Source organism: Mobula hypostoma, chromosome 4, assembly GCF_963921235.1.
Source record: "Mobula hypostoma chromosome 4, sMobHyp1.1, whole genome shotgun sequence".
NCBI classification, from domain to species: Eukaryota; Metazoa; Chordata; class Chondrichthyes; order Myliobatiformes; family Myliobatidae; genus Mobula; species Mobula hypostoma.
The window spans coordinates 171,419,646-171,445,798 of record NC_086100.1 but is presented as its reverse complement, the minus strand read 5'-3'; the positions used below and the strand labels follow the sequence as shown (position 1 = coordinate 171,445,798).

The 26,153-nt window shown below is 45.7% G+C and overlaps 1 protein-coding gene across 10 annotated transcripts in view; it reads left to right on the top strand.

Moving 5' to 3' along the window:
- Positions 1 to 26,153, top strand: part of fgfr3 (fibroblast growth factor receptor 3) — a 280,510-nt gene that overhangs the window by 187,198 nt on the left and 67,159 nt on the right. For all 10 annotated transcript variants that reach the window (XM_063047014.1, XM_063047013.1, XM_063047015.1 and 7 more), the window contains one exon: positions 22,487 to 22,756. In XM_063047014.1, coding sequence (XP_062903084.1) covers positions 22,487 to 22,756 — 270 coding nt within the window. The remainder of the gene's footprint in view (positions 1 to 22,486; positions 22,757 to 26,153) is intronic.

Genomic DNA, 26,153 nt, shown 5'->3' with positions numbered 1-26,153 from the left:
GCAGTTACCCTAATGTACACTAACAAATCTGAACTAGATAAAGACAAAACACTAGAACGAATTAAAGCAATAAGCGGAACATTTCAATTAAAGGCAACAAGTTGATTTTGCTCAAATTTCTACAAGTATCTCTGATGAAACATTCAGGCCATTTTATCTCATCTTTCCAGAAAGACTCCCGAGTTCCTCATTGAGTCATTCATAGTCATTTCCCCCGGAATCAATAAAGTATGACTATGACTACGACTTGCTGGATTATAGTATGTATCTTGGAACAATCATAATTTGGTTTCTCGCTGCATTTCGAATTCCGCTGTCCTGGATAATCTGATCCTCTAGCCCCCACACTGACCACCAGTCACCTGGTCCTTCAAGAATATCAACATGCACAGCACAGTTTACCACCTTTGTCCAAAGGTTATTCATCCATTATTATGCATAAACATGAACATTTAGAAATGCCAGAGCATGTTTTGACTTTTAAACCAACATTTTTAAAAATTGAGCACAAAAATTCTCTTGAGGCAGAAATTAAGAGGTTGGTATCTGTGTTAAATGTGTGCAGTAATTGGTTCCATCAGTACTACCAAAGATAACTACTTAAACCATTTTCTAAGTGACTGCCCAGTATGGTTACCATGGCGAAATTAGACCAGTCTTTGTTCTAGTGATAGGTGAGGCTCAGTTGGGGGGGGGGGGGTAGAGTTACATGACTAAATCTGAACCATTCCAATCTAGAGAGGTGGGCTGTTTTGTTTTGAAATAGAGCAACATCAGTGAAGCTGCCGATAACTCAGCTAACCTCCACTTTCCCCTCCGTGTCTCTCTAGGTGTTGCAGAGTTCATCTATATTGAGATCAGCTTCCTCTGCTCCCTCATTTCCATGAAGTCTTTGCAAGATATTGTTAGATTAAGGACACTGTTTGAGTTATTTACATCCAGCCGATCTCCATTAAACACAGATTAGGCAGGAACTGTTACAAGTTTCAAAGCAGTAAATGAGACGGGATTTAGAGCCTCTGGTTGAGAAATGAGTATTCAACCCCCTGTTTTATCCTGGATTCTCCGATTTCACGTGACGTTCGTTCACATGAAACTGGAGAGTCCAAGATAAAACAGAGAGTTAAGCTCTCATTTCTCAACCACATTGGCTCTAAGTAGGCTGGGGGCAGGCGGATTGTGACAATAGCCTGGCCCCAATCTATGAACTCTCTCTCTCTCACGGAGATTGGCAACAAAAGTTCTAGTTTGTTATCCTTAAAATTGTCCTCTGTTCCTCAGTCTCTCCTTTCCTGAGGACATTCCCTCAGCACAGTTGGAGGGAAGTTCTTGACTCTCTCACAAGAATTGTTTCATGACCTTGAGTTGTGGTGTTTCTGAGGTGTGATCACTGTTATAATGTAGGAATGACAGCAAGGGCTACTGATCGGATAAGCTGCTTCACTGCTGTTGGTTGAGGAGTAGATGATGCCAGGCTATTCATGACCAGAATCTGGTTTATCATCACTGACATAGGTCCTGAAATTTGTTGTTTTGCAGTGCTAGTACTGTGCAATACAGTACATTAAATATCCCATAAATTGCAATAAGGGATTAAAAAATAAAATCAGTAGTGCAGAAAAGAGCAAGAACAGTGAGGTGGTGTTAATGGGTTCATTTAGAAATCTGATGGCAGGGGTGAAGAAGCTGTTCTTAAAGTACTGATTTTGTGTCTTCAGTCTCCTGTACCTCCGTCCTGAGGTAGCAGTGAAAAGAGGGCATGTCCTGGGTGGTAGAGATCCTTAATGATGGAGAATTCCATGTGGAAAGTTGCCCTTTTCTTTGGAGGATTTTTCAGACTCACCCAGGTGGGAAGGTGGAGCTTCTGCTGAATGGATTGTGCGGCGAGGTGACAGAGAGCAGGTGATGTGTCAGGTACTACCTGCTGACAGTGCAGGAGCCCCTCCCTGCTGGACGAGAAGTGTCAGCTTATGTTTGGGGTTTGTGGTGACAATTCTGAAGTGGCACTTGACTCTCAGACAGCCTAGACAGCGTGCCCCTCCTGCCTACCAGCGCCAGGTTGAGGGAGGAGACAGGGGTGTCAGAATGTCTGGTTGCTGCTCCATCACAGCGCCAGCAGACTGGCTTCAGTCCTGATTTCTGGTTGGTACTGTTTGTGTGGAGTTTGCACGTTCTCCCTGTGGCAGTGCGTGCTTCTCCCAGATGCTTCAGTTTCATAGAGCATTACAGCACAGTACAGGCCCTTCAGCCCACGAGGTTGTGTCAGCCTTTTAACCCACTCTAGGATCAATCTAACCCTTCCCTCCCACTTAGCCCTCCATTTTTCTATCATCCATGTGCCTATCCAAGAGTCTCTTAAATGTCCCTAAAGTATTTGCGTCTACCACCGCCCTGGCGGTGCATTCCACGCATGCATCATTCTCTGTACAAAACTTACCTCTGACACCCCCTCTATACTTTCCTCCAATCATCTCAAAATGATGCCTCCTTGTATTTCCGCCCTGAGAAAAGGTCTCTGGCTCTCCACTCGATCTTGCACACCCATATCAAGTCACTTCTCATCCTCCTCCTCTTCAAGAGAGGAAAACTCTAACTCGCTCATCCTATCCAGGCTCTCTAGTCCAGGCAGGATCCTGGTAAGTCTCCTCTGCATCCTCTCTCCCACGTTCTCTCAAAAGTGGAAAGGCTTACAGGGTAATTGGCCACTGTGAGAGTTAAGTGATAGAAGCAAGGGAAATGATTGTATGGAGAAGGATGTAGAATAAGTACAAGGTTGCTGTGGGTTTGGTGGGCTGATAGATCTGTTTTCTTGTTGAATAGCTCTAAGACTTGCCAAGATATTGGAGGACAGCCAGATAGGGTAAAGTAATAAGGAGAGGAAAAAAAAAGAGGGAGAGCATTTCTTTCCCGCCTGCCTACTCCCAGATAAGCAGGCAGCTTCTACACAGAGGCGGTCTTTTTGGAAGGTTCCCCCAAAGCATTGTTGTAGTATATGCCAAGAATAGTTGGCTTCTTTAAAGAGGTACACAACCTTTATTAAAGAAGCCTGTTATGTTACCAAAGGTATTACCATCTGGATAATTGTGTGTCTCACTGATGGTCACACATTTCCCAAGAAGAATCCTTTGAGATGGTTGTCACCTCGGGTAAAGGCCAGAGGCTTGGAAAGAAATTGTACCTCCTTTGGCAAGGCAACATAGTGATTTGGCTCCATGTGGATCAGAACTTGTGGTTGATTTGCTTCTTGCCTGCATTGGAATCTTTTGCCATGTTCAAAGTGCGAAATAAATCGACAAATGATTGCATTTCTGAGCAATGGCTCGAGGCAACCCAGCTCCCTGTTGGAATGTGATCTCTTTTCTGCATTGGATTTGAAGCACCCCCCCCCCCCCCACCGGGTGTCTGATCGAACACAACAATTGAGTCAGATTTTCCCTTCGTTCCCACTGAAAGCCAATGTGGATGTTGGCCTCTTGTGGAGTCTGGCACTCAGATTTCAGTCAGGCAAATCCTCCAGAGCATGTTTCTCTGGCATTGCTGAGATTCCTTGCAGATCCACTCAAAAGTGTTGGTCAGCAGCTTAACTAGTCTTCTGGCCAAGATATGTTCCTGGCTACTGATCAGAAGCTCTGTCCCAGTGTACGTGGTGTTGGTGAGAGAGGAGGTGAAGGGGCATAGGAGGGTGGGTGAGTGTTGGGAGCGGTGCAAGTCCAGGGAAACTAAGACCCTCCAACCTCTGGTTTATGAATTCTGAAATCCAGTGCTAGAAGCCAGCTTCACACGATGATATTCTTGCCTTTCACTTGGACTTGAAGTCAGTTGGTAGCATTTGGCTAAATGATAGCTTCAACTTTTACCAATACAGCTTGTACGCGTCTTTTTTAAAAAAAATAACTTTTAAGTTTCTTTCAGGAAGGCAATCTGACCCATGGGCAGTGTCCCTTTGCACGGATCTAACTGGCTTATCGCAACCATTTCCTCTATCCTGATTGGTCTCAGCTGAACATCAGAGTCACAGACACTGGACCATTGCAATATTATCAGAAGAGGTTGTGACTAACCGTTTCACAGCAGTCACTGAAATCTTTAGTGAGCACTGGTAACCAAAATATAAAAATTCCATCTGAAGCTGAAGCTGTTTGGATTGTGTGCCTTTCAAGGGAACGGCTGCAGGCTGTCTGGTAACCACACAACAGATACTGGATTCAACTCCGGACCAGCTGGACGCGTCTCAGCGGGGTTCAGATTGTTTGTGCCCAGCAGTTGTTGTGCACGGCATAGCATTCGCTGCTGTACTGCAGTGCCCACTCTTTGAAAGGGCTTCTTTTGAGAGGCCCAGAGGCGGCGAAGGGTGCTGTGGCAATGCAACCCTTTTTCTTACCAAGGGCCGGTTTATGACACAGAGAAATCACCCAGTGTCTCCCGCCCTGTCCCGAGGTATCACCTTTGCTGGCTGCTCGGACCTGGCTTGGACAGCACAGTCACACAGCTAGAACCACTAACCATATCACCAAAAATCTGAGTTCAGTCCTGACCCATGGTGTTGTTTGTATATGGATTTTGCAGTTCTAGCTGAGCCTGCCTGGGACGCCTTCCAGGTGCTCCAGGTTCCTCCATCATCTTGGAGATATGTGCATTTGGTAGGTTAATTGAGCACTCTAAAGTTATCTGGCTTCTCCCCCACATCCTTCCCAGCCCTGATGAAGGGTGTGGGGCCGAAACGTCGGCTGCTTATTCCCCTCCATAGATGCTGCCTGATGTGCTGAGTTCCTCCAGCATTTTGGAAGTGTTGCTCTGGAATTCCAGCGTCTGCAGAATCTCTTGCGTTTGTAAATTGCTCTTGATGTATAGATGTGTGGTAGAATCTAGGAGCATCTGATGATGTTGTAGGAAGAATAAAAATGGAATTAGTGTAGAATCAGTTGTGCTTGATGGCCAGCGTGGACTTGGGTGGGCTGAAAGGGATATATGACTCTTTCCCGTGAAATGATCTTGCAGGCCATTCGTACGAGAAGCAATTAGCCCACCACCCCACTACATACACATCACCTATGTACATTCAATCTTTCTGTGCATGTAACAGTTATTTGTGCATTGTGTTTTATAGGATTGCATTTATATTTAGTATGTTTTTTTATTGCGTCCTTGACCTCGGGTAAGGGCCCAGAGGCTTGGAAAGAAATTGTGCCCCCTTGTGTTCTTTATGCTTATTGTGTTGTTTTTAACGCTGCATCAGATCCAGAGTAACAATCATTTCGTTCTCCTTTACATTCATGTACTGAAGAATGACAATAAAATCTTGAATTAGGAATGGACAGTAGGTACTGGCTTTTGTTGCATTGCCTAGATTTCCCCCTCCCAAAAAAAATCTAAACAAATAGGTAAAAAATGGTGCCTCTTTATATTGCTTGCACGCCTCCTGTTATCTGGTGGCTCAAGATCTCATGTTGTTGACCTCGTGCCAGTGATGTGTGAAGTTCTGGGATTATATAGAATTAATATCCACAGCAGCTGCTCTGCGTCAGCACTCGTGCTCTGCTCGATCCCTCTTAGCCTGTATTAGCCTTTTCTTCTATTCCTTTCTCCCTTGTGTGCCCATGCCCTTAATTCCGCTGGCTTCCGATTGTGCACGCAGGTGGGTGGAAGTGTTTCGGGGTGTGATTTTTGAGGATGAGGGAAATGCTCCATTTGGAGTTGCTTTGCCACAGGTCGGAAGGATGGATTTTAGCTGCCGCTCCAAGCATGGAATCCAGGCCTGCTGAAGGCAGCTGGTAGTTTTGAAAGGACACCAATCAGAAAAAAAATGCACATATTTCCATGAGTAACTTATTGGAGAGTGGGTCCCTTTTTTTTCACCCTGATGAAGGAAAAATTCTCAAAATATCCACAGTGCTGTCCTGTTTACCACATGGCTGTTTTTTCAGTGGTTCACTGTGGGGGAGGAGTGTGGGTAATGGACCACAGATTTCACAACGTAAACACCAAAGTTCAGGAACATCAATCGGGATGGGGAGGGGGAGGCAATGCTAAAGACACTCTTTAGGAATACTAAAGAGCAATTGTATCTAGTTTCATATTTCAGTAGCTTGTGTGTCTGTTCATTACGTGCCTCACTACCAGACAGTTGAAGAAGTGGAAATGTGGCACTCTGGAAGATCCAAGTCAAGACCATATCTTTACGTCAGATTTTTCTGTTCAATTTCTCTTTTGTATCCCTTGTCAAAAGTGTCAGTTATTTGCTGGGTTCTTACTATTGCTTCTTAAAATGTCTATCCCCTGATTTAGATTTTCATAGACGCATCATACAACACATCTTATCCAGATACATCACAGCTTGGTACAGCAACTGCTGTGCATGTAACCACAAGAAACTGCAGAAAGTTGTGACACAGCTCAGCACGTGACGGAATCTAGCCACCTCTCCATGGACTCTGTCTACACTTTTCACTTGTACCACCTCAAAGCACTGATGTGATGAATTGATCTGTGTGGATGGCAAGCAAACCACATCAAAGTTGCTGGTGAACGCAGCAGGCCAGGCAGCATCTGTAGGAAGAGGTGCAGTCAACGTTTCAGGCCGAGACCCTTCAGATGCTGCCTGGCCTGCTGCGTTCACCAGCAACTTTGATGCGTGTTGCTTGAATTTCCAGCATCTGCAGAATCCCTGTTGGATGGCAAGCAAAACCAAGTTTTCAATCGTATCTTGATAGGTGTGACAATAATAAACCATTTACCAATTTGAAGTTGGGGTATTTGACCATGGAAGTTATCACAACCAAAACACGTCCTCTGGGTGCTCCAGTGTCCTCCCTGATTCTAAACACATACAGGTTTGTAGGTTAATTGGTTGCAGGGATGGAATTGGGTGACATGGGCAGTTTGGATGTGCTGCATCTACAAAAGGTAAATTAAAAATCAAGCTAATTACCAGACTGCAATTTCCTTTCTGCAGCACATAATCAAATTCAGATTTATTTATCCCATGTACATCAAAACATACAGTGAAATTTTGTCATTTGCATTAACAACCAACACACCCAATAGTGTGCTGGGGACGGCCCGCAAGGGTCACCACACATTCTGGCACCAGTATGTTCAGCAAAACAACACCAGCAACAGCAACAACAAAATGACACAAGACAACAACAGCTAAATGAGTCGCTTTCACACCCTCACACCGACAGCCAGGCCTCCAACCTCAGGACAGGCTGGGTCCGGGCCTTCAATCCTGGGCCCCAGCTCCAGAGCCCTCAGATGATGGTGTAACTACAAAACAAACAAAAAACAAAATAGTTTGTGGTTTAAGCTACAATATTCTCATTTTTCACTTGGTTAATTAAATAGGAAACCAAGGTGTTTCAAATGCCGCACTATTAACAGAGTTTTGCATGCACACAGAGGCAGACCCCGTTTCAAATGATTTTGGCTCAATCCCTGGAAAAAGTTTCACTCAAGGTCATGCTATGCTGACTAGTAGAGGAAGGGAAGCAAGCAGGTTTGGAAATCTCATTGTCATGGCATCTGCCTGTTAAGTTTCCGGAGCTTTGGGTGATGAACAGAAGGCAGATATACTTTTTGATGTTTCTCTGATTCACATGGACTCTCAAGGCCCTGTGGTCTCCAGGTGAAGTAAGTGTGTGTGTGTGTGTGTGTGTGTTTAGGGCACTGGAAGTTGCCCCTAGTGTTTAGTTCATGGTAGAATCAGGGGCAAGTTGACAGGAATGCGTAAAGAAGAAACTATGGGATTTGTATAAGTGGGTGGTGAGCACAAACTCAATGGACAGAACTGCCTCTTTCCACATTTTATATTTCTTGGAGTCTGTGCAAATGGTAGAGCTCCCAGTGTGCAGCAGGCAAAGCTGGCTGAAAATGGAGCCATTTCTCTGCGTTCTGTGTGATATCTGGCTTTCACCCTCAAGTAGAAACAGACATGGAGATGAAGAGTGGATGGGATGTCCGTGCCTCAGAGTGCCTGCACAGTGGTTTTAAGTGGCTGCCCCTGTCACCGTAAAGTGCCTTTGGTGTCTGCGTATTTGACAGGCTCTCAAAGCACAGCATGTGAAAGATAAGCGTACCGGAGGTTCTGAGTGGGTGCAATGGATCTTGTGTGTTGCCTGCTTCATTAGGGCTTTGAGACAAGTGACAGATGCTGAAGCTGCTGATGCTGGTTATGCCTCGCTTCTGCTCTCAAATTAGAGTTATACTGCAGGCCTTGTCACTGTAAATTCAACAGATTTACAGTAAGGGTATAGAATCATTCAGGATGAAGACAGGCCTTCAAACCACCAAGTCCTGGCTGACCACCCCACTCTCTGAGGGAAAAAAAAACTTGCCGTGTGAATCTCCTTTAAACTTCCCCTTTCTCACCTTAAAGCCATACCCTCCAGTGGGAAAAACACTCCATCTGCTATCTATGCCTCTGATAATTCTTTAGCCAGAGGGTGGTGAATCGATGGAATTCATTGCCACAGATTGCTGTTCAGGCCAGGTCATTGGGTATATTTAAAGTGGAGGTTGATAGGTTCTTGATAAGTAAGGGCATCAACGATTACAGGGAGAATGGGGTTGAGAGGGGGAAAATCACGATTGAATGGTGAAGCTGAATGGCCTAATTCCGCTCCTATGGCTATGGTCTTATGAACAGGTCTTCCCTCAACCTTTGACACTCCTGAGGAACCAATCCAAGTTTGTAATTGGAGAGGTAGAAGGTTTATTCTTGGCTCCCTGTGGCTGTGAACCTTTGTTTAGCACAGACTGGAGATAGAGAAATGCCTATAGTACTGCTGAGATAGTGCTGGGTGTTTGACCACTAGCCTCCTCCGTAATCAGGTTCAGCAACAGTCATTACCCTTCAACCATCAGGCTCCTGAACTGGTATGGATAACTTCACTCACTCCGAACTGATTCCACAACCTACAAGCTCACTTCGAGGACTCTACAACCAATGTTCTCAGTATTATTTATAGTTTTTCATAATTTCTAATGCCTGAAAGAAAATGAATCTCAAGGTAGTAGATGGTGACATATATGTACTTTGATAATAAATTTACTTTGACCCTGACTGAGTGCTCATCCTGCTGTCTAACACGGGATCTCCTAATCAAACCGGTTAGTCTGAACCTTGTCCTACACTCCAGTGAGAGAAGCTTTCCATGGCTTCTCCAGTTCCTGTCCACATCCCGCAGGCGTGCGGGTTGACTGGCTGATTGACTACTGTTAATCGCCCTGTAGTGTGTGGCTGGGTGGTAGAGTATGTGGAATAAGATGGGATGGATCTGGAATGAATGCTTGATGGTTAGCACAGACTTGGTGGGCCAAATGACCTGCTACCATGTGGATTGACTGTGTAAGCCCCAGTTTTCTGGTTTCAGCTTCAAAGCCACACACCCTGTTCCCCAAATCCCTCCCTCCACCGTTGAATGTCTCAGTAAGAGGTGAAGAAGTTAGCAGAGTTTAATACTTTACTATTGTAGCTTAAAGCAATTTTAATGTATTGTACTGTACTATTGCGACAAAACAAATTTTACAACATAATTCAGTGATAATAAACCTGATTCTGATGCAGAGTTTTAATGTTTTGCCAGTTATTTCCCCCACCCTATGCTCTCCCGTGGTAAAACAGGGATGGTCCAGACCTGGACCCTCTCTGCACCTTGTCAAGCCTGAGAGCACCAGCCTGGGCTACACCTTGTCCACTATCACCCAGAGAGCTCAAATCTTCTGCATCTTCACCACGTTTAACTACCTCGGTCTTTTCTCCTCATCTGCTTCATGTGACAGAATATTTCCCACAGGTGCCAATAATCCCTTTTCCCAGCAGAACAGCTGTGCCCATCTGACACGCACCAGCTGTAACGGGCAGCTGGGCCCCGGAGGATGGCAGGCAGCGACGGAGGCCAAGTTCCACCCTCGCCAACCCGATGACAATGAGCTCACTGATAAACCTCGAGCCGCCACCACCCCCGCCCCCACCCCTCTTTAGGGCAGCATGGCAGCGTAGCGCTATCACAGCGATCAGCGATCGGGGTTCAGTTCCCTTTGCTGTCTGTAAGCATGTTCTCCATGTGGCCGCTTGGGTTTTCTCCAAATGCTCTGGTTTCCTCCCACATTCCAAAGACGTATGGGTTGGTATGTTGTGGGCAAGCTACATTGGCACTGAAGGGCATGGTGACACTTGTAGACTGCGGCCAGACAGTGTTGGTCACTGATGCAAATGACCATTTTGCTGTACATGTTGATCTTTGTATGTACATGTGACCTGGTCTTTAATCTTTTTCCTGTCCTATCAACAAAATTCTCCATAAACCTCCCTTCAAATCGCGGGTTTGGCTGGTCTAAGCTATAACGATAATGTGTTTCAATACAGTGCCATTAACGGCAGGAAATGCCTAACTCTCACAAGAGGGGTTTTCAAGTAACATTTGAAACTGACCAACATATGCTGGCAAAAGCTTGAGCAGACGAGGGAACGTCAGGACAGAGTATTAAATCTGGGTAAACAGGCATGTTGGGAAGGGCTGAATGGCCTCCTCCTAACTGCTATGTTTCTATAAACACAAGAGGCTCTACAGATGCTGAAAGCCTTGAGCAACACACACAAAATGGAGGGGGGAACATATAAGCAAGAGAAAACCTGCAGATGCTGGGAATCCAAACAACGCACACAAAATGCTGGAGGAACTCAGCAGGCCAGGCAGCGTCTATGGAAAAGAGTACAATCGATGTTTCGGGCCGAGACGTCGACTACTGTTTTTCCATAGATGTGGCCTGGCCTGCTGAGTTCCTCCAGCATGTTGTGGGGGAATATACAGTAGACGTTTCACAACGAGAAGGACCTTGGCCTGAAACATTGACTGTATATTCCTCTCCATAGATGCTGTCTGACTTGCTGAGTTCGCTGAGTTCCTGCAGCATTTTGTGTGTTACTATGTAGTGTGCTAGCAGAGGAATGGCAGACTAAGAGCTTCTGAAGCTGGGGTACACTGTGGTAAGGCAGCAAGCATTCAGCTGGAGGAACCCTTTTGTGGGGGGGGGGAGTGGGGAAGAAACTGCCATTGCTTTGGTTGTAAACCCTGGGTCTTGCTGTGGGGTCTCGACCCGAAATGTCGATGATTCCTGCTCAACCCATTGAGTTCCTCCAGCATACTGTTGCTCCAGATTCCAGCATCTGTGGCCTCACAGGAGGGGAATAATGAAGGCTGGGGATGGGGACATTAAGGCTGATGAGAGGCTTCCCTACCAAACCTCAGGCACTAGGCTATGGCCTTTAAAAAGCACAAAACCAGAGCCAGCCGCAGACGCAGTTGCAGATTATATAGTTGATTCCCCCAGAGTAATATAATAACCTTTTACAGGCTTGCATTTGTTTAGTTTGAATTGTAATTCAGTGGAAGTCCATAAAAGTTAATTGCTGCAGTCTGGGTGAAACCTATCACACCAGTGGAAGTGAAGCATGTTCTGTTGCTACTAATACCACACTCTGATGTGTTCTTTCCCCCGTGTGTGACCCTTCGTTGCTCCAAGTGGCCACGCAGCTTGCGTGTGGGAGGTGGCTGTCAGACCCCACAACGGGAACAAAAGGCAGGTGCAGAAAAAGAGTCCGAAACTCGCGTTTCCCAAAGTTACCTTCTGTGTAAGTAGCATCTCCCCAGTGCTCCTTGCCCAGTCTGATCTTCTCTTTGTCACAGTTAGTTCCCAGTCTCAGAGCTGGAGCTTGATGTGTGCTGGGTTTTAAAGGAACTCCGTCCTTTTGGCAGATTGTTTGCCTTTGAACTGGAAAGGATTTCTCATAGCTCTACTTTTTAGCCCCCACCACCCTGCCTTTGCTAGACTCAAAACCAGGAGGGAAGTGTCATTTCTGTCCATCTCCGTCCTCCAGCCTGTTTAGGTGGGTGAGAGGGAGGAGCAGGATGTGTTTTGTTGTTGTAGCTCTGTTGCTTCTTGTGTTCTGTGTTGTTCAGTTGAGCGTTGTGGGCATGCTGTGTTGGGAGCGTTGTGGGCATGCTGTGTTGGGAGCATTGTGGGCATGCTGTGTTGGCATCGTGGGCATGCTGTGTTGTTCATTTGAGCGTTGTGGGCATGCTGTGTTGGCATCGTTGTGGGCATGCTGTGTTGTTCAGTTGAGCGTTGTGGGCATGCTGTGTTGGGAGCGTTGTGGGCATGCTGTGTTGGCATCGTTGTGGGCATGCTGTGTTCAGTTGAGCGTTGTGGGCATGCTGTGTTGGCATCGTTGTGGGCATGCTGTGTTGGGAGCGTTGTGGGCATGCTGTGTTGTTCAGTTGAGCGTTGTGGGCATGCTGTGTTGGGAGCGTTGTGGGCATGCTGTGTTGGCATCGTTGTGGGCATGCTGTGTTCAGTTGAGCGTTGTGGGCATGCTGTGTTGTTCAGTTGAGCGTTGTGGGCATGCTGTGTTGGCATCGTGGGCATGCTGTGTTGTTCAGTTGAGCGTTGTGGGCATGCTGTGTTGTTCAGTTGAGCGTTGTGGGCATGCTGTGTTGGCATCGTTGTGGGCATGCTGTGTTGTTCAGTTGAGCGTTGTGGGCATGCTGTGTTGTTCAGTTGAGCGTTGTGGGCATGCTGTGTTGGCATCGTTGTGGGCATGCTGTGTTGTTCAGTTGAGCGTTGTGGGCATGCTGTGTTGGGAGCGTTGTGGGCATGCTGTGTTGTTCAGTTGAGCGTTGTGGGCATGCTGTGTTGGGAGCGTTGTGGGCATGCTGTGTTGGGAGCGTTGTGGGCATGCTGTGTTGGCATCGTTGTGGGCATGCTGTGTTGTTCAGTTGAGCGTTGTGGGCATGCTGTGTTGGCATCGGAACGTGTGGAGACACTTGCGGGGCTGCCCTGGCACTCCCCTGGGTGTGTTGGTTGTTAACGCAAATGACGTATTCCACTGGATGTTTTGATGTACTTGCAATAAAAATAAATGAATCTGAACCTGATCCTGTGGGTTCAGGGAGGGAAGGAGGAACAATCTTGTACTGTTCGATGTTCTATTGTGGAAGATATGTCTGTGGAACACCTTGGTGCCTGCTTTGTCATGCCTCATTAGGATTTTAGACATATCAATAAAATCACCTACTTCTTTTATCCTCCATTCAATTCACGTCTAATTTATTTAGCCGTTTGTGACAAGAATTCCCCTTAACCCTGGAATTAGCCTCATGAAATGTCTTCTGTATTGTTTCTAATCCAATGTGTTTTTCCCAGGTAGAGACAGGATTCTGTTCCTGATAACTATTTGTAACCCAGTTTGTAAGTTGAACATGCGTCCACCTGACAATATATTCCAGTGAAAATGAAGGCCACCCAAGGACCACGTTTAGTTTAACCCGGCCATTCAGACTTTACTGCAAGAAGCGATGTTATTGTTGTTGCAGAAAAACTATTAACCATATTCAGTAATGTCTGTGCTCTGTGTGGAATAAAGGACTGGCTTATTTCACCGATGCTGTATGAAGACAGAACATGATCCTAATCTCTGTGATCCTAATCTTGCACCAAAACCTTGAACGGAGTTCTCACATGGATGAAGATTCCTGCAGCTCCTTAGCGGCTGGAAAATCCTTTGCACCGATCTTCCAAAGGGGAACATCGACTCAGACCATGAGAGGCCTGCGTCGAGCATTTTCATGCCTTACAAGGCGCAGATTGGAAATCTGTGTGGGGCGCCACTCCTCGCACAGACACCAGAGCAATGTGTGATTAAGTGCCTTGCTCAAGGGCACAAACACGCTGCCACAGCTGAGGCTCGAACTAGCGACCTTGAGATAACTAGACGAACGCCTTAACCACTTGGCCACGTGTCCAACATCCTCCAAACCTTCGCCCATAAGTCGGACATTCATAACCCCGGGACGACCTGTACGTCCTTTGTTAAATAAGAGGACTAAAAGTGTATGCAGCATTACTAAAATTAATTGGGAAGAGGAAGGAATGTCATCTTAGAGCTCAGATTTAAATTTACAGTCAGTGGCCACTTTATTAGGTACCTCCTGTTTGTGCTCTTCTGCTGCTGTTGCCCATTCACTTCAAGGTTTGTCGCGCTGTGTATTCAGGGATGCTCTTCTCCACACCACCATTGTAAAGCATGGCTACTGTCACCTTCCTATCAGCTTGAACCAGTCTGGCTGTTCCCCTCTGAACTCCCTCGTTGACGAGGCACTTTTGCCCACAGAATGGCCGCTCACTGGATGTTTATTGTTTTTCTCGCACCATTCTCTGTAAATTCTAGAGACTGTCATGTGTGAAAAATCCCAGGAGATCAGCAGTTTCTGAGATACTCAAACCACCCCATCTGGCACCAACAATCATTCCACGGTCAAAGTCACTTCGATCACACTTTTCTCCCCTTTCTATGTTTGGTCTGAACTTCCTGACCATGTCTGTATGCTTTTATGCATTGAGTTACTGTCACATGATTGGCTGATTTGATATTTACATTAACAACCAGATATGTATAATAAAGGGGCCTCTGAGTGTATTTTAAATGAGGATGAATAAATTTCTCATTTCCTATTGTAATTTATAGTATATTTTATGTATTATACTCTACAGCTGCTACAGGCAACATATTTCACAACATATATCAGGGATAATAAACCTGATTTCCTATTCTGAATGTGAAATGTTGTTTGGGCAGGCTGAAAACATTACGCCTGGGTGAGTGATAGAGTACCAAACCCATCACAAGGCCAACAGTGCTGGGTTTATGTCGCCAACACACAATAGTCAGCAGAGAATGAGAGGTGGATGGGGCCGGTGAAGGAGTCGGGGGTGTGGTGGGGGGGGGCATAATTCAATGAACCTTTGTATATGCAAAACAAACCAGCAAACCAGCTGAGGAAACTGGAACTAGCACAAGAAAGATGTCGCCTCAGCGATTTCAGATTCTGGTCCTCAGTATGTGCGCAGCTCTCTGCTTTCCCCTTTCACGTACTGCGGCCCTGTGTACGATAGTGCACTTTTGGACGGTGCAAGTCAGAGGCATGTGTCTGTGCTTTCCCAGACCGCCACTCGTGCCATTTGCTGTCAGGATGACCAGTTACGCTGGCCTCCTGGGCTGTTCCAGCTGTGCGTCAGAGTTAAGAGGACTCGTTCGAAATTAAAATTGTTTTTCTAATGCACTGGTATTCCAGTAAATAAAAAATATTTGAGCGTTTGATGCAGAACAGAATTGTACCCTTTCAAGCCAGCACTTACTGCTGTTAAGAAAATATATACAAAATGCAATGACAGTGTGTTTGCTGTGTATCGGAAATTGTGCTTGAATGAAAGGCAGCTTTATGTTACCTCTACATTTTATTTGTTTGCCTTTGTCTAGGCGTATTCCTGAGTTGTTGGATTGTATAAACATATGGGCCAAAATATACAGCTTGGTGAATACATGTTGACAGATGTGCTTTTAGCCGTTTTCCTTCGAAATGTTTAGTGCTGCTTAAACATATATAATGATGTAAGGCTCTTCCTTCTGCCTGACAATCGCTCCACTTCCCCTCCACCCTTACCCAGACACATATCAGGCCCGAAGTAGAGTGTGCTGGTGCCAATAAGCGGTGTCTGTTCTTTTCAAACGTGAGCTGTTTGACTTCAGTATGCATTCAAGATCTGTTTGCAACGCGCACTCTTATGCCATGATGTACGGGAGTGGACTACAAATGGGAGTGTGCGATCCAGGAGATGAGCGCCTGCCATCGGCAGCATGGCAGTAAATTAACATTTATTGGAAAACCAAATCTCTTTCGCTGAAACAAATTATTTACACTACTGCTGTTAAACTGGGATTGGTCAACCTTGTAGTAACACAGCCGACTCAGTTCCATTAGGTGATTAAACATGTTCACATAAAGCATAAAACAGAACCTAGAACATGAAACATTACAGCACAGTTCAGGCCCTTTGGTCCACAGTGTTGTCCTGACATATCAATCTACTTTCAGATCAATTTAACCCTTCCCTCCTACAAAAGCCTCCATTTTTCTATCATCCAGGTGCCTACCTAAGAGTTTCTTAAATGCCCCTGATGTATCTGCCCCACCACCTACTCTGGCAGGGTATTCCACGCATTCACCACTCTGTGCAAAAAAAAAATAATTTATCATAGAACAGCAGAAGTTCTGTGATAGTCTGCAGCCTATCGTAGAACATAAAACAGTACAGGTCCCTTCGCCCTGATGTTGTGATGCCCTTTATTCTACTCCAAGAACAATCTAACCTAACACATAGATGTCCATTTTTCTTTCATTCATAGGCCTATCTAAAAGTCCCTTAAATATTCTTAATGTATCTGCCTTTACTTCCACCCCCGGCAGTGTGTTTCTGTGTATAAAAACTCGCCTCTGATATCCCCTCTAAACTTGCCTTCAGTCACCTTATAAGTATGACCACCATGTTAGCCATTGACACCCTGAGGAAAAAGATACTAGCTGTTCACTCTATCTAGGCCTCTTACCATCTTGTACACCTCTATCAAATCACCCCTCATCCTCCTTCGCTCCAAAGAGAAAAGCACTAGCTCGCTCTACCTATCCTCATTCGACATGCCCTCTAATTCAGGCAGCATCATGGTAAATTTCCTCTACACACTCTCTAAAGCTTCCACATCCTTCCTATAATGAGGTGACCAGACTGAACACAATACTCTAAGTGTGTTCTAACCAGGGTTTTATAGAGCTGCAACATTACCTCACGGCTCTTGAACTTAATCCCCCAACTAATGAAGGCCAACACACCGCACGCCTTCATAATTGCCCTATCAAGTTGCACAGCAGGTAAATGTGATCTATGCTTTCTCCTCGTTTGCTGTTTCCCCATTACCCTCCCCGTGATCGCTGAAGATCATACGGGGCCGGTTTTCAGTGCAAAGATAGGGAGTGTTGGAAGTGCTTTGCAGGTTGTGCAGCCCTAGCGGGGCGAAGGACAGAGTTGAATCTACAGGTCAAGGACCCTTCATCACAAAATGAAACGTGCTGAAACAAGTGTGTTAAGTTGCAGAGAGGATGGGAGGTTGGAGAATGTCTGTGGTAGGGTGACAGTCGTCTGATTTCCCCACCCTCCCACCCTCTCTGCAGATGTTATCCTGATAATAGTCCGTGAGTCAGAACCCCAAACTTGGGCCACCAGTACCATCTGGGGGGAATAATTTTTATAGTGATTTTTGGCTTGCGCTAGAAAATATGTGATAGCATTGCAGCGGTGGTAGCTTTCTGTGAAGGGGACTGGGAGTTGCACCTCCATGCTATAAGAACCATGATCCCATGGTGCTTTGCCTATGATAAGATGAATTATGCCAGGTACCTGTCCCCTTACTTTGCTCAGATGATGAACCTCCCAGAGGAGAATCCTTCTGTGTATGAGGCCAAGACAGGCCAATTCTCAGTGCATCTGTCAAGTAACAACCCCTTTGGGCAGATCCCTGTGGACCAGGCTATTGAAGCCACAGTGAACAAAGACTCACAGACTCCTGGAGGCACATCACAGTTCAGCCTGAACACTGGAGCTATCCAGTGTTACTACATAACAGCTGAGCACCACAGTGCATTCCTGGGACAGTTAGGGGAGATGGTGCAAGGCAACAAATCAGAGCTTTGTCATGCAGAGCTACAGCGGCCAAGAATCCAGAAAGGTGAGGAAGCAGTTTCAGCAGTGGTTAGCCTCGTACATGAATGGGTCAACCTATTTGCCGAGAAGCGGAACCTCATTAGCATCTCTACGGCAAAGGCAGCCCCCAAAGACATTGCCTCCGACCTGATGAAGGCATATGAGATTGGTGAGCAATGCTATACAACCTTCAAGGATGAGAGGCTAGAGGAAGACCCACCAGCAAAGAAATTCCATGCTGGTTCCATAATGAAAACCAACATTTCATAATGAAAACCAACAAGCTGAAAACATTCAATGATATGTGTAAGAAGAGAGAAGTGAAATCAAATGGGAGGGCGATCATCGTGAAAGCAGACAGGTCTTTGTTTGGATGCATTTTAGTCATAGGACGCAGTCTACGTATGGAGGATATCCTTTCTCATCCCCTTGGACCATTGCTGAGAAAGACAAATAAAACTACTTTAGCCACAATCTTGCAGAAAAATGTAGCAGTAGAAGAGCAACTCCCAGGAAACTTTGCTACAGTGGTTGATGGAATGAACTTGGTCCAAAGAGTGAAAGGTGATCAAGTTACTTTCAGAGATGTTGCCACAACAATTCTGGGTATGGCTCTGAGGGAAGGCAATCAGAGTAGCAGAATAGATGTTGTGTTCGACACATACAAGGAGAACTCTATCAAGATTAGTGAAAGATCTCTACGGGGTGAAGAGACTGGTCATGAGTTGCAAGGTATCACAGGCACACAGATGGTGAGGCAGTGGAGGAGCTTCTGACCAAAGTCAGTAACAAAAATAGTCTCATTAGCTTCATAGTCCATGAATGGAGGAAGGCGGAGTACAGAGCAAAGTTACAGGAGAAGATTCTGTATGCAACTGTGAATGACAAATGTTACAGAATCACATCTCAAGACAGTGAGGAGGTGTCAGCTCTTCAGTGTCAACAAGAAGAAGCAGATGGCTGCCTACTTCTCCATGCTGCCCATGCCACAAGAGAGCGATACCAATCTGTAGTGATCTGCTCAGAAGACAGATGTCTTTATCATGTCTTTGACAGGATTGAGGCGTCATTTTTCCAGAAGTGTGACACTAGAACCCGTACATGGCTTGTAAACATCAGGAAGGTTGTTGCCACTGTTGGCATAGAGGTTTGTAGGGCTCTCATCGGGTTGCATGCATATACGGGATGTGACACTGTAAGCGCTTTTGCAGGCAAAGGGAAGACAAGTGCCCTAAAACTTCTGACCAGCAACAGGGAAACTCAGGACACATTCTTAGAGTTGGGTCAGGAACGGGACCTCTCCCTAGAACTGATGGACAAACTGGAGGCATTTACATGTCTCCAGTATGGCCCAAAAGCATCGACCACCAAGGTCAATGAGCTCAGCTATCACCTTTTCTGTGCCAAAAAAGGTGAAATCGAAAGTCATCAACTCCCACCATGCAAGGACTGCTTAACAAAACATGCACAGCAAGCCAACTACCAGGCTGGTATATGGAGAAGATGTTTGGAGAAGGACCCACAAGTGCCAAGCCCTGTTGGCAGAGGATGGAAGATGGAGAGAGAAGAGGAAGCTGAACAGTTGGTGGTGCACTGGATGGAAGGCCAGCCAGCACCTGATGCCGTTCTGGATCTACTGGCCTGTAAGTGTCCAAAAACAACGTTCACTCCCAAGCTGTATGTGTGTTGCAAATGGCCTCAGGTATACTGACATGTGTAGATGGCAGACTGTGAGAACCAGGCTTCCACCTCAGAGAGTGTGGAAAGTTCAGATGAAGATGTGGAAGACTTGGAAAATTATTATGATTATTAATAGGTTATGAAAGTATGGAAAGCCGTTTTTGATTAAATATAAACAACAGGAATTCTGCAGATGCTGGAAATTCAAGCAACACACATCAAAGTTGCTGGTGAACGCAGCAGGCCAGGCAGCATCTGTAGGAAGAGGTGCAGTAGACGTTTCAGGCCGAGACCCTTCGTCAGGACTAACTGAAGGAAGAGTGAGTAAGGGATTTGAAAGTTGGAGGGGGAGGGGGAGATCCAAAATGATAGGAGAAGACAGGAGGGGGAGGGATGGAGCCAAGAGCTGGACAGGTGATTGGCAAAAGGGGATACGAGAGGATCATGGGACAGGAGGTCCGGGAAGAAAGACGGGGTGGGGGGGGGACCCAGAGGATGGGCAAGAGGTATATTCAGAGGGACAGAGGGAGAAAAAGGAGAGTGAGAGAAAGAATGTGTGCATAAAAATAAGTAACAGATGGGGTACGAGGGGGAGGTGGGGCCTTAGCGGAAGTTAGAGAAGTCGATGTTCATGCCATCAGGTTGGAGGCTACCCAGACGGAATATAAGGTGTTGTTCCTCCAACCTGAGTGTGGCTTCATCTTTACAGTAGAGGAGGCCGTGGATAGACATGTCAGAATGGGAATGGGATGTGGAATTAAAATGTGTGGCCACTGGGAGATCCTGCTTTCTCTGGCGGACAGAGCGGTTCAGCAAAGCGGTCTCCCAGTCTGCGTCGGGTCTCGCCAATATATAAAAGGCCCTTACACTTCCTCCCTTACCACCATTCAGGGCCCCAAACAGTCCTTCCAGGTGAGGCAACACTTCACCTGTGAGTCGACTGGGGTGATATACTGCGTCCGGTGCTCCCGATGTGGCCTTTTATATATTGGCGAGACCCGATGCAGACTGGGAGACCGCTTTGCTGAACATCTACGCTCTGTCCGCCAGAGAAAGCAGGATCTCCCAGTGGCCACACATTTTAATTCCACATCCCATTCCCATTCTGACATGTCTATCCACGGCCTCCTCTACTGTAAAGATGAAGCCACACTCAGGTTGGAGGAACAACACCTTATATTCCGTCTGGGTAGCCTCCAACCTGATGGCATGAACATCGACTTCTCTAACTTCCGCTAAGGCCCCACCTCCCCCTCGTACCCCATCTGTTACTTATTTTTATGCACACATTCTTTCTCTCACTCTCCTTTTTCTCCCTCTGTCCCTCTGAATATACCTCTTGCTCATCCTCTGGGTTCCCCCCCCCCCATCTTTCTTCCCAGACCTCCTGTCCCATGATCCTCTCATATCCCTTTTGCCAATCACCTGTCCAGCTCTTGGCTCCATCCCTCCCCCTCCTGTCTTCTCCTATCATTTTGGGTCTCCCCCTCCCCCTCCCACTTTCAAATCTCTTACTAGCTCTTCCTTCAGTTAGTCCTGATGAAGGGTCTCGGACTGAAATGTCGACTGCACCTCTTCCTACAGATGCTGCCTGGCCTGCTGCGTTCACCAGCAACTTTGATGTTTGATTAAATATATTCATTTTACAACCAAATGGGGCATAGGTTATGGCCGCGTGGAACCCCACATTTGAATTATTGTACTGTAATTCTGTATTCTCTGACAAAAGCTTAAGATTGTTTTGATTTGATACAACAATATGGAAAATATCATGACATTAATAAAACTCCAGAAATCTCTCCAAATGAGGTTTTTTACCTTTTGGGGGGTGGAGTAACATTTTCTGCTGTACTGATGTTAATATGGAATATATACAAAAAGTGATTACTTATTTGAAGTAATAAAGCTACCACTGGTACAATGCTATCACATACTTTCTAACTCTAGAGATGTCTACCTTGCCAAAAATCACAATGAGCATTATTCCCCTCAGATGGTACCGACCAACCCTACTGGCTCACGGGCTATTAGTGTATCGAGTTAACAATTGTTTTAAAATGCACAGTGTGTGAGAGAGAGAGTTAAAGAAAATAGAAAGATACAGCCACATCTGTGGTGGGGGGTGGGGGGCAGAGAGTAAAAAGAAGATGGTAGTTGCCTGTAATTGCTCTGTTTGTTATTGAGTCCCGGGGGCTGTAGCTGCCCTGACAGAAGCTGGGGTTCATTGAGCTGACATTAGGCATCATGGGGCAATGACTGGAAGCCATGGACTTTGGCTAAGTGCATCTGTTAGACTCCGAGCAAATAGTGAAGCACATCTCGGCAGAGAGTTGGCGAGAAAGACATGGGAAGTATCTTGGGAGATAAGATGGAGGCAGTGAGTTCTCATTACCAGGTAACAGCCAGTATATCTCTCAGGGCTCCCTTTCACCACCTGTAACTCAGGGGGCAGGCACTTTGTCTACAGAACCTCCAGGGTAGTGGCTTCTGTATCCAACTGCAGTCACAGTCAATGCAAATAGTTCTGCCAGCAGCAGTTCTTAGGGCATTATAGCCATTTTCTGCAGCAAAAAATGGTCCGAGTGCAAGCTTGCCTGTTGATTAAAACCATCAGCACATTAACGGATTCATATTTTCTTTATCATGTGTTAAATGTTGGCAAGGATTCTGCATTGGGATTGGATAGATCCTGGATACCCATATGATTCCTGGATCTGAGTAGCTCCGAGAAGGGGAGCAAATGGAGGAGGAAGATTTAGATGGATATGGTGCTAGTGGGCAAATGGGGATTAGCTTAGATAGGTGTCGTAGTCAACATGGAAGAGTTGGGCCAAAAAGTCTGTTTCTGTTTTGTTCTGTATTCCACTGTTGTCTGTAAGGAGTTCGCACGTTCTCCACATGTTCGTGTGAGTTTCCCCTGGGTACTCTGATTTTCTCCCACATTTCAAAGATGTACAGTTTAGTAGGTTAATTGGTCATGAGGGTCTAATTGGATGGCATGGGCTGTCTGGCCTGGAGGGGCCTACTGCTGACTGTATCTCTAAAAAATATAACTCTAAATCAATGTAGTGCATCAATCAAGTTGACTTATGGGGTTTGGGTGGGGCAGATTAGACTGTTTGAATGTGACTAATTGTTAGCAGAAGGAAGAGGTAACTTTAGAGTTAAATGTTTCAATAAACAAGCTTCTAAAATGTCACTGCTTCCTCCTCAGGAACAGGCATATTGGGAAACCAGCGGACCATTCTGGAGGAGGTCATTCTCAGCAATGGGGACACCCTGGACCTGTCTTGCAATTCTCAAGGCTCCTCACTGGCTCTAGTGTGGTTGAAAGATGGACTCCGAATCCTCCCCAACAACACAACCCAAGTAGGTCAGAAGTGGCTGAAGATTATCAACGTTTCGTACGATGATTCTGGAGTCTACTCCTGCAAGCTCTGGGGAACCAATGAGATCCTAAGCAACTTCACAATCAAAGTCACCGGTGAGTGTTGACAGTCACAGTTCCCCGAGCACATGGTGATAAACTTGCCCAATGATGTTAATAAATAATCCTGTAGTGACCTGCCAGCAGCCCTCATAGATCACAGGTAACCTCACCTTCACTGTATTGGGAAGAGTAAAGAAATAATCTACTAGCTACATTGATGAAGTGATTAGACGTCTGTCCATTTTTCCAAAGACATACTCTAATGATCCAGACAATGTACTCAGAACAGTGGTAGGTTGAGAATGAGGAATCTAACCTGCAAATCTGTTGGATTGCCATGAAAACTCATCTGTTTCATCGCTCTTTTTATGCATTATTAAATATTGCTTAAAGAATATTCTTATATTCTTTTGGAAGGAAACCTCTAATATCAGAATCAGTTTTATTATCAAAGAAGTTGTGAAATTTGTTGTTTTGCGTCAGCAGTACTGTGCAGTATCTACAAATTACTGTAAGTTGCCAAGTGGTGAGGTAGTGTTCATGGGTTCATGCACCCTTCAGAAATCTGCTGGCGGAGGGGAAGGACCTGTTCCTGAAGTGTTGTGTGTGCGTCCTCTGGCTCCTGTGCCTCCTTCCTGATGGTAGTATTGAGAAGAGGGCACGAACTGGGTGGTGAGGGTCCTTCTTGATGGATGCCTGCTTCTTTAGAAGATGTCCTCGGTGCTGGGGAGGCTAATGGCCATGATGGAGCTGGCTTGTATGTGACTCCAGACCTGTACTGATGTGATCCACTTTTAGCTCTGCAATGGTCTGATATGTCGTTCTAGGGATGGACCATAAATTTTAGCCTTTCCGGTGTGGCCCAGACTTCAAAGGTTTCGAAGGTACATTTAATGTCAGAGAAATGTATACAATATACATCCTGAAATGCTTCTTCTTCGCAAACATCAGCGAAAGCAGAGGAGTGCCCCAAAGAATAAATGACAGTTAAATGTTGGAACCCCAAAGTACCCCCCCCAGCTCCCCCCTTCCCCCCGCACGTAAGCAGCAGCAAGCAACGATCCCTCCTCCCCCCACCAGCAAAAAAAAAGCATCGGCACAAACCGCCAAGCACTCAAGCGTGCAGCAAAGCAACAACGAAGACAGACTTGCAGTACCCCAAAGACCTCGTTCACCGGGTATCAGGAACGATTAAAGTAAGATAAAGCACATAAAGGTGTTCTAGTCCCATCGACCTCCACCTGGGCTGCATACCTTTCCCATCCATATGTACTTATCCAAACTTCTCTTAAATGTTGCAGTTGAACCCACGTCCACCATTTCTGCTGGCGACTCATTCCACACTCTCACCACCCTCTGAGCGAAGAAGTTCCCCTTCCGGTTCCCCCTAAATATTTCACCTTTACTCTACACCTACTACCTCTAATTCTAGTCTCATCCAACCTCAGTGGAAAACGCCCATCTGAACAAATCTTTAAGTAAGTGAAATGCAAATAAGAAAAGCAGAAACGTTCCTGTTAAGTTATGCAGTCCCCAGAAGGAAAATAAAGAGAATATAGCTTGAAAATGCTTCTACCTCACATAGCCCCAGATGAGAGCTTTAATCTTCTTTTCAACTTCTCATTCAATCTTTTCAGAGAAAAAAATGAAGGAAATGTTGGAATACCACATCATCTTGTAATCCATCACACACTTTGGAAATAAAATTGATCATTGTCAAGAAAACACACAGGAAGCAGGGAAAGGTTCAAGTTCGAAGTTGAAAGTTCAAAATAAATTTATTATCAAGGGACGCCTGTCTCCATATACCACCTTGAGATTCATTTTCTTACAAGCATTGACAGTAAATACAAAGAAACACAATAGAATCAATGAAAACTACACAAAGATTTGAAAAGGTTGGTATTCTGCAAAATATTTAATGAAAATTGACTAAAGAAATAGACTTTTTTCTCACCAATGTTTTTCCATTCACCTTCCTCCTTGGGACACAGTTCTGCTGTCCCCATTCATATCAGTTTCTAACCCAGTTGCCTAATGAGCAAGAAAACAAACTGTTGGTAGAGCTCAGAGGACCTGGCAGCATCGGTGGGTGGAAATTTTCATCGATTGTCCCTTTCCCTCCCCAGAAATTGCCTGACCCGCTGAGTTCCATCTGCAGCTTGTTTGTTGTTTTGCTCCAGATTCCAGCCTCTGCGGGTTTGTCTGCCAATAATGAAACATAGCAACATAGAAAGCCTACAGCACAATACAGGCCCTTCGGCCCACAAAGCTGTGCCGCTCATGTCCTTAACTTAGAATTTATCTAGGCTTACCCATAGCTCTCTATTTTTCTAAGCTCCATGTACCTATCCAGGAGTCTCTTAAACGCCCCTATCGTATCCGCCTCCACCACCGTCGCCGGCAGCCCATTCCACGCACTCACCACTCTCTGCGTGAGAAAACTTACCTCTGACATCTCCTCTGTACCTACTTCCAAGCACCTTAAAACTATGCCCCCTCGTGCTAGCCACTTCAGCCCTGGGAAAAAGCCTCTGACTATCCACACGATCAATGCCTCTCATCATCTTGTACACCTCTATCAGGTCACCTCTCATCCTCCATCGCTCCAAGGAGAAAAGGCCGAGTTCACTCAACCTATTCTCATAAGGCATGCCCTCCAAACCAGGCAACAACCTTGTAAATCTCCTCTGCACCCTTTCTATGGTTTCCAGATCCTTCCTGTAGTGAGGTGGATAGGACTGTTTGGTGATCGCTGGGCTCATTCAGAGAAAATACAATGTAGGTCTGTGACAGTAATCAGGTGGGTGGAATAGCAGTCAGCAATGGAAACTATTTTTTTCCCTCGCAGGGTTTTCTTGATAGTATGTTGGCAGATGAGCCAGGGAATCAAATCCAGGCATGGTGCAATTTAACTGGTTCTCCTGGAGGAACAAATAAATACCTCTAATTAGTAGATGGCCCGTGCAGCTGAGGAGGCAAAGAGAAACCGCATCCCCGAATCTACCTCATGCTTTTCGATGTCTTTGCCTGTGACCCAATGCCTCACTGTACCTCATTTACATAGGATCAGGGATCGACTTTATTCACCCTATACATTTACATGTATTAGGAATTTGCTGTGGTTTAAAGTGTTTACAGAAAATTGAAATGACTGAGTTATAGATAGAGGGGGATGGGTTGGGCTAATAGAATGGTTGATCGGATTAACTGCCTGGGGAAACTTTTAAAATGGTGTGAAGTTTTTTTTTTAAACAGCCCAAAGGCGCTTTCCAGAAGGGAGTTTTTGGAAAAGGTAGTTTGCTGGGCGGACAATGTCCACAATGATTTTTACTGCCCACTGCTTTGTCCTGGCACGTACAAGTCCTGCAGTGATGGTCGGCTGTAGCCAGTGGCCTTTTCTGCTGATCTGACAGTCTGTTGCATTTTTTGTATATTGTGAGAGAGTGCC